General features: G+C 39.9%; 1 protein-coding gene across 1 annotated transcript; it reads right to left on the bottom strand.

The window, feature by feature from the left end:
* Nucleotides 1–6552: 6552 nt before the first annotated feature.
* On the bottom strand, nt 6553–7146 carry LOC114113348 (keratin-associated protein 20-2). Its single transcript, XM_027965699.2, has one exon. The coding sequence runs from the start codon at nt 7091–7093 to the stop codon at nt 6902–6904; it is 192 nt and encodes a 63-aa protein (XP_027821500.1). The 5' UTR covers nt 7094–7146; the 3' UTR covers nt 6553–6901.
* Between the last annotated feature and the right edge of the window lie 1585 nt (nt 7147–8731).

Here is an 8731-nt window from a genome sequence, read left to right as displayed (position 1 = left end):
ATGGAGGGGGCCATGTGGCAAGACATGTAAGTGACATCGGGTTATTGAGAGTAGCCCCCAGCTGACAGTCAGTATGGAAATGCAGCTCAATCATACACACACAGGAACTAGTTAACACTAATATGAGCTTGGGAGCAGATTCTTCTCCAGATCCCCCAGAGAAGAACTCAGCCCAGCCAATGCCCTATTTCACCTATAGAATCCCTGAGCAGAGAACTTACTGACACCTTGACTGACTTCTGATCCACAAAAATGAGAATAAAGAAATAGTGCTGTTTTAACTTGATATGTTTATGCTGGTTTGTTAAGCAGCCATAGAAAACTAATACAATAACTTTAACATTTCTATCCTGAAAGCTCTTCACACTCAAATAACTAAAATTAAATCATAGCTATAGTCCTAAACTTCATCATATAAGTTTTGTCACACACAAATTCAGAAGGGATTCAAGAAGAATTGAGACAATAATATCATGGTAAATTTGGAATATTATGTATATTATTATAAATCTCAAAAGTAAATGTATTAAAAGCTGAGCTTTATGATGTTTTAGCATGGGTATAAAATCAGTGATCAGTGTAAAGAAATAGTGGAAAATAGTAGAATGGGAAAGACTAGAGATCTCTTCAAGAAAATTAGAGATACAAAGGGAACATTTCATGCAAAGACGATCACAATAAAGGACAGAAATGGTATGGCCCTAACAGAAGCAGAAGATATTAAAAAGAGGTGGCAAGAATACACAGAAGAACCATACAAAAAAGATCATCATGTCCCAGATAACCACAATGGTGTGATCACTCACCCAGAGCCAGGCAACCTGGAAAGTGAAATCAAGCGGGTCTTAGGAAGCAGCAGTATGAACAAAGCTAGTGGAGGTGATGGAATTCCAGTTGAGCTCTTTCAAATCCTAAAAGATGGTGCTGCACTCAATATGCCAGCAAATTTGGAAAACTCCGTAGTGGTCACAGGACAGGAAAAGGTCAGTTTTCATTCCAATCCCAAAGAAAGGCAATGCCAAACATTGTTCAAACTACCACACAATTGCACTCATCTCACACACTAGCAAAGTAATGCTCAAAATCCTCCAAGCCAGGCTTCAATGGTATGTGAACTGAGAATTTCTAGATGTTCAAGCTGGATTTAGAAAAGGCAGAGGAACCAGAGATCAAATTGCCAACATCCATTGGATCATCAAAAAAGCAAGAAAATACCAGAAAAATATCTACTTCCACTTTATTAATTATGCCAAAGCCTTTGACTATGTGGATCACAACAAACTGTGGAAAATTCTTAAAGAGATGGGAATACCAAACCACCTGACCTGCCTCCTGAGAAATTTGTATGCAGGTCAAGAAGCAACAGTTACAGCTGGACATAGAACAACAGACTGGTTCCAAATTGGGAAAGGAGTACGTCAAGGCTGTATACTGTCACCCTGCTTATTTAACTATATGCAGATTACATCATATAAAATAGTGTCCTGGATGAAGCACAATCTGGAATCAAGAATGCTGGGAGAAATATCAATAACCTCAGATATGCAGATGACACCACCCTTAGGGCAGAAAGTGAAGAGGAACTAAAGAGCCTCTTGATGAAAGTGAAAGAGTAGAATGGAAAAGCTGGCTTAAAACTCAACATTCAAAAAATGAAGACCAGGACATCTGGCCCCATCACATCATGGCAAATAGATGGAGAAACAATGAAAACAGTGAGAGACTTTATTTGGGAGGGGTACCAAAATCACTGCAGATGGTGACTGAAGCCATGAAATTAAAAGATGTTTGCTCCTTGGAAGAAAAGCTATTTCAACCCAGACAGCATATTGAAAAGCAGAGCCATTACTTTGCAGACAAAGGTCCATCTAGTCCAGCCTATGGTTTTTCCAGGAGTCATGTATGGATGTGAGAGTTGGACTAGAAAACTGAGCACCGAAGAATTGATGCTTTTAAACTCTGGTGTTGGAGAAGACTCTTGAGAGTCCCTTGAACTTCAAGGAGATCCAACCAGTTCATCACAAAGGAAATCAGTGCTGAATGTCCATCGGAAGGACTGATGTTGAAGCTGAAATTCAAGTACTTTGGCCACCTGATGGAAATAACTGACTCATTTGAAAAGACCCTGATGTTGGGAAAGATTGAGGGCAGGAGGAGAAGGGGATGACAGAGCATGAAATGGTTGGATAGCATCACCAACTCAATGGACATGAGTTTGAGCAAGCTGCAGGAGTTGATGATGGACAGGGAAGCCTGGCATGCTGCAGTCCATGGGGTTGCAAAGAGTTGGACACAACTGAGTGACTGAACTGAACTGAACTGAACAAAATCAATACTCCCTTAAAGCCGCATTCCATCTGTCAAATTTCAAAAAGAACACTGTTCCTTATGCAAAGAAAGTTTGCTTCTCTGCAGGTATAAGTAAACCAAAGTTAGACAATTTAGATTTTAGTTCTGGTTATATCACTTAATGTGGTATTGGTTATTATGCTGAAGTTTATTTTGAAATCTAAGATCAAAATGATGATGTAATTCAAAAAGCTGTTGTCAATATTAATGAAGAAAACCCACAAGAAAGTGAACTGAAGAGAATACAACATCCTTTACTAAATAAAAATATCCTTAAAGTAATATTTCAATTAAGGAGAATCCAAGGAAAACCTAAAGCAATATATTTCTGATTAAAATCTATGCCCATCAAAATAACACCTTTCTGATACAATTGGTTCTAGAATTTTAATCTTCTTTAGACATATAATGGTACAAACCAGGTCACCTATTCTGCTAAGTTATCTTGCTTCAATTTCATATTCTCTCTTGTAGCCATTTCTAGATAACATATACCATTATTTTTGATGATGGTTATCACCTATCACATTGGAAGAACTTCCCAGATGATCTAACTCTACCTTCCAATTTCTAGTTCCTAAATGAATGTCTACTGGAAATGTTGAATAAGTACATGTCTGCTGGAGAAATCTTCATCTGGATATTGGTTATGGGGAAACAAGCTGTCAAAAGTAATTAAGTTCAGGTCAGTCACTCAGTCGTGTCCGACTCTTTGCAACCCCATGAATTGCAGTGCGCCAAGCTTCCCTGTCCATCACCAACACCTAGAGTTCACTCAAACTCACCTCCATCAAGTCAGTGATGCCATCCAGCCATCTCATCCTCTGTCATCCCCTTCTCCTCCTGCCCCCAATCCCTCCCAGCATCAGAGTCTTTTCCAATGAGTCAACTCTTCACATGAGGTGGCCAAAGTATTGGAGCTTCAGCTTTAGCATCATTCCTTCCAAAGAACACCCAGGACTGATCTCCTTTAGAATGGACTCGATGGCTCTCCTTACAGTTCAAGGGACTCTCAAAAGTCTTCTCCAACACCACACTTCAAAAGCATCAATTTGTTGGCACTCAGCTTTCTTCACAGTCCAACTCTCACATCCATACATGACCACTGGAAAAACCATAGCCTTGACTAGACAGACCTTTGTTGGCAAAGTAATTTCTCTGCTTTTGAATGTGCTATCTAGGTTAGTCATAACTTTCTTTCCAAGGGGTAAGCGTCTTTTAATTTCATGGCTGCAATCACCATCTGCAGTGATTTTGGAGCCCCCAAAAATAGTCTGCCACTGTTTCCACTGTTTCCCTATCAATTTCCCATGAAGTGATGGGACCATATGCCATGATCTTCGTTTTCTGAATGTTGAGCTTTAAGCCAACTTTTTCACTCTCCTCTTTTACTTTCATCAACAGGCTTTTTAGTTCCTCTTCACTTTCTGCCATAAGGGTGGTGTCATCTGCATATCTGAGGTTAGTGATATTTTTCCCGGCAGTCTTGATTCCAGCTTGTGCTTCTTCCAGCCCACCGTTTCTCATGATGTACTCTGCATAGAAGTTAAATAAGCAGGGTGACAATATACAGCCTTGATGTACTCCTTTCCCTATTTGGAACCAGTCTGTTGTTCCACGTTCAGTTCTAATTGTTGCTTCCTGACCTGCATATAGGTTTCTCAAGAGGCAGGTCAAGTGGTCTGGTATTCCCATCTTTCTCAGAATTTTCCACAGTTTATTGTGATCCACACAGTCAAAGGCTTTGGCATAGTCAAAAAAGCAGAAATAGATGTTTTTCTGGAACTCTCTTGCTTTTTCCATGATCCAGCAGATGTTAGCAATTTGATCTCTGGTTCCTCTGCCTTTTCTAAAACCAGCTTGAATATCTGGAAGTTCACTGTTCATGTATTGCTGAAGCCTGGCTTGGAGAATTTTGAGCATTACTTTACCTGCATGTGAGATGAGTGCTGCAAAGAGTCAGACACGACTGAGCGACTGAACTGAACTGAACTGAACTGAGATGAGTGCAAAAGTAATTATGTAACACAAATGCTATGTGCCAACACAGTCTAAATCCTCTCTTCTTGTTTATTTCCTTAAAACTAATATCAGGCAATATCATTTTGGGGATAGTTTTATGACAACATAGCTTGATTAATGCTCCATCTATGTGATTCAATCACTCCCAAATATATAAATATTTCTTAAACCTTAACACAGAGAATTGTAATTATATATTTATTATCAGAATTTCCACCTGACCTGTAAATTCATAAAGATCCCAGGAACCTACTTTATGTCTTTCTACCTCTGGTACTTAGCACAGATTGAGCGTAGTGATGATAATGACTCTTGAGTGGATAGTTGAATAAATGCATGATTACATCTGTCTTGGGGGTTGCCAGTATGGCATCACCAAGTATAGTAAGACTTTGTAAGGTGAATGCTCTTGTTGACACAATTAGCAGACTTTTTTCTTAGATGTCCAAGTCTAGTTCTTCTAAAAATGTTTTGAATTGTAGACTAATGTATAATTGTTTTATACAGTTCATAGAAACTTTGGTGGCCCCTTGAACTTGTACTGTATGTGATATGCTGTGTCTTTTGTCTAATATTTGTCACCAGTGCTTGTTCCTACTATTTTGTGAATCAGCAGCTGAAGGCAGGCATTATCAACAGTTTTTCTTAAGCAGAGATATTGATTTATGTAATGACCAACCCATGTTCTTGAAAGAAATTAAATGTAGCATTTTCAAGGTTTTCCTAATTTTCTCTGGATCTCCTGTTCCCTGTCTTTGGTTGGTTTGGTTTATAGAATCCAAAGCTAAGGATGCTACTGTCATAAATTAATATACAAGTAGGTTGGCTTATGTTGTGGTTATAGACTGAATGCAGTGTCTTTCAGGAGATGTCATTCATTCAAAAATATCTTAAAAGAACTTCCTTCTGACAACTGAAAAAGAAACTGCTTCACAGTGATAATAGAGTTCCATCCAATCTCCATTTTTTGCAGTTTTCTTATCATTGAAGGAGGTTGAATAAAAGGTGAAGGCACAATCTGAAGACACAAAGAATAGGTAAACTCAACAGCCAAGAATAATTCAGGCAGTTCTGGAAGTCTAGGAGCAGAAATGATGCTTAATACATACACACACACACCATACAGTGGAACTCTGGCTCTACAAACCAAATTACCTAAGTGTCATAGGAGGAGAGGGGGCAACAGAGGATGAGATGGTTGAAAGGCATCACGAACTCAATAGACATGAGTCTGAGCAAACTCAAGGAGATAGTAAAGGGCAGGGAAGCCTGGAGCACTGCAGTCCATGGGATCATCGCAGTTGGACACAACTTAGCAACTAAATAAGAACACATTTGTCTGATTATCAAGGGAGTAAACCCAAGGTTAGACATTTTAAGGGGCAAAATTCTACAGTATGATGGGTGTCTCTTTGGGCACTCCATATAAGAACTTGCTGAGTCATGTATTCAATAACAGTTGAAAGCAATGGGTACCTGACAGCAAGGGTGATAGCTTACCAATTGCTATGTGATTCTGAAGGTTGTTTGCACTTCTTCAGTTTTTGTTTAGGGGCTTCCAAGGTGGCCCAGTGGTGAAGAATCCCCACAATGCAGAAGCCCCAAGAGATGTGGTTTCAATCCCCAGGTCAGGAGAGTAGGAAATGGCAACTCACTCCAGTATTTTTGCCTGGAAAATGCCACAGATAGAGAAGTCTGGCAGGCTATAACCCAAGGGATCACAAAGAGTCAGACACCACTGAGCACACATGCTTCTAACTATTTAAATGAAGCCGAAAAAATAGCCTCAGTAGAAGAAATCCATTAAGAACACAGATTCCAACCATACAACAGAGTTGGGTCCTGCTTGGAAACAGTCAAAGCCAGCAGGACTTTGAGTACCATCCTGGCAAAGATGTAGTAACATTGCATAATGGTCCCACTGTGAAGATATGAGGCTGGTGAAGAGCAGCAGCAGCAGCTGTGTTGATATACTTTTAACAAAATGTGAAAGGAATTGCTGGACAGTCCCTCTACCTTCTTGGTCACACAGAATTGCAGGCACAGCACCTCCATTGGAACTTTCACAATGAACACACACACATACACACTGCCAACAGACAGACAGATAAATTCATGCTCAATGCCCGTATATATGGACATCCTATTTATGAGGGACAGACAACCAGGACACATTTAAAATACCAGACAAAGCAAATTTAATGAAAATAAATTTTCACAGATCTCACATGAACAATTCAGAATGAGAGCTCTGCTAAAATATATGTCCAAAAGGAGAATTGTTACCCAAACTGTAAATCCATCCACCCCTCTACCCTGGTCCAAATTAGAATGACAAATTCAGATGATTTTTATCCCAACAGTCCTGGTAAGCTGAAATCTGAAGATCTATCAAAGTGACCTGGGATTGGCTCATTTTAATTTCATCAGAGAGAAGCACCAGTGGAGTGAAGTGTCCAGACAGCAGAATCTAGAAGAGGAAAATTGGCTGATGGGTCTCAGTCACGTGTAAGTTTGAGTGCAGGGTTTCTCAGTAGAAGCTAGAGGACCAGTATCTTCCATAGTAACACGGGCGGTAGCAGCCATATCCATAGCCACCATAGCCAGCACCATAGCCGCAGCCCAGACCTCGGAAGTAGCCATAGCCACAGCCATAGTTGCAGCCCAGACCGCCAAGGCCATAGCCCAGGCCACCGTAGTAGTTGCTGTAGTAATAGCTCATCTTGTCAAGTGTTAAAGATGTAGAAGAGAACAAAGCCTTTGCTTGCAGAATATGAACTGCCCTGCTCCCTTGAGGCCTTTTATACACCCGTGTAGTAGGTGTGGCAAACCAAAAGCCACCGTGCCTTGCATTTTAACAGCTAATTTGCATGAAAACATCATTAACATTGTGTTTATTTAGAGGAGAGGCACTCACACTCATTAATGCTGGAATTCCTTTATTGCTGTTTCTTAAATTCCTGAAGGTATATCACATAACTTCAGTAATAAAAAAAAAAAAAATTACTGTCTGTAACCAAGCTTCATGAGTTTGCATAACTTGAGGGCCATATATATTATTTAACCCTGCTTTGAAATAAGTGTCATTCCTCTGCAGATGTAAAGCACAGATTCATAGAAACTCCAGGCCTCAATGAGATCATATCATTTAATCATCAATATTTCCTTTACTTTAGCTTTTGCAGAGAAACCAAATGTCTAGATAAATACTGCTTTTGCTTTCTTTTAGTTTTTTGACAGAATTGATATTGATATTCGATTGCAAATAATATTTTTAGCCAACTCTTTGGAAAAGATCCTGATGCTGAGAAAGATTGAGGGCAAGGGGAGAAGAAAACGACAGAGGATAAGATGGTTAGACAGCATCATCGACTCAATGGACCTGAACTTGAGCAGACTCTGGGAGACAGTGGAGGACAGGGAAGCCTGATGTGCTGCAGTCCCTGCAGTTGCAGAGTCAGACATGACTTAGTGACTGACAACACTGACAACATGACATCAGTTCAGTTCAGTTCAGTCGCTCAGTCGTGTCCGACTCTTTGTGACCCCATGAATTGCAGCACGAGGCCTCCATGTCCATCACCATCTCCCAAAGTTCACTCAGACTCACGTCCATCAAGTCGGTGATGCCATCCAGCCATCTCATCCTCTGTCGTCCCTTCTCCTTCTGCCCCCAATCCCTCCCAGCATCAGAGTCTTTTCCAATGAGTCAGCTCTTCTCATGAGGTGGCCAAAGTACTGGAGTTTCAGCTTTAGCATCTTTCCTTCCAAAGAACACCCATGACTGATCTCTTCTAGAATGGACTGGCTGGATCTCCTTGCAGTCCAAGGGACTCTCATGAGTCTTCTCCAACACCACAGTTCAAAAGCATCAATTCTTTGGCACTCAGCTTTCTTCACAGTCCAACTCTCACATCCATACATGACCACAGGAAAAACCATAGCCTTGACTAGACGGACCTTTGTTGGCAAAGTAATGTCTCTGCTTTTCAATATGCTATCTAGGTTGGTCATAAATTTCCTTCCAAGGACAACATGATATAGTGACTGACAAATATTGACAACAATATTTTTAGGCTAATTTATTGTATGTTTTTATGTGGTTATATGGTATTAACTTTTATGTGCATCAACATTTCTTAATCATGAGATATCTCAAATATATTTTCTAGTAAAAACTAAGTATGTATATAACTTGGGTGTGTGTACAACACCTCTGTGTGTCATAATGTAACACATGCATTATTTGAGGTATATAGAATAAAATATTTATATTGAAAAGTATATTTTAGTACACGTGCATGCATACCCAGTTGCTTTAGTTGTGTCCAACTCTTTGTGGCCCTATGGATTGTAGCCC

The sequence above is a fragment of the Ovis aries genome, chromosome 1 (assembly GCF_016772045.2).
Source record: "Ovis aries strain OAR_USU_Benz2616 breed Rambouillet chromosome 1, ARS-UI_Ramb_v3.0, whole genome shotgun sequence".
Lineage (NCBI taxonomy): Eukaryota > Metazoa > Chordata > Mammalia > Artiodactyla > Bovidae > Ovis > Ovis aries.
This window is presented reverse-complemented; position numbering and strand designations above follow the sequence as displayed.

What these genes read in the sequence shown, in the direction of transcription:
- LOC114113348 (XM_027965699.2), bottom strand. Translation starts at nt 7,093, where the DNA reads ATGAGCTATTACTACAGCAACTACTACGGTGGCCTGGGCTATGGCCTT.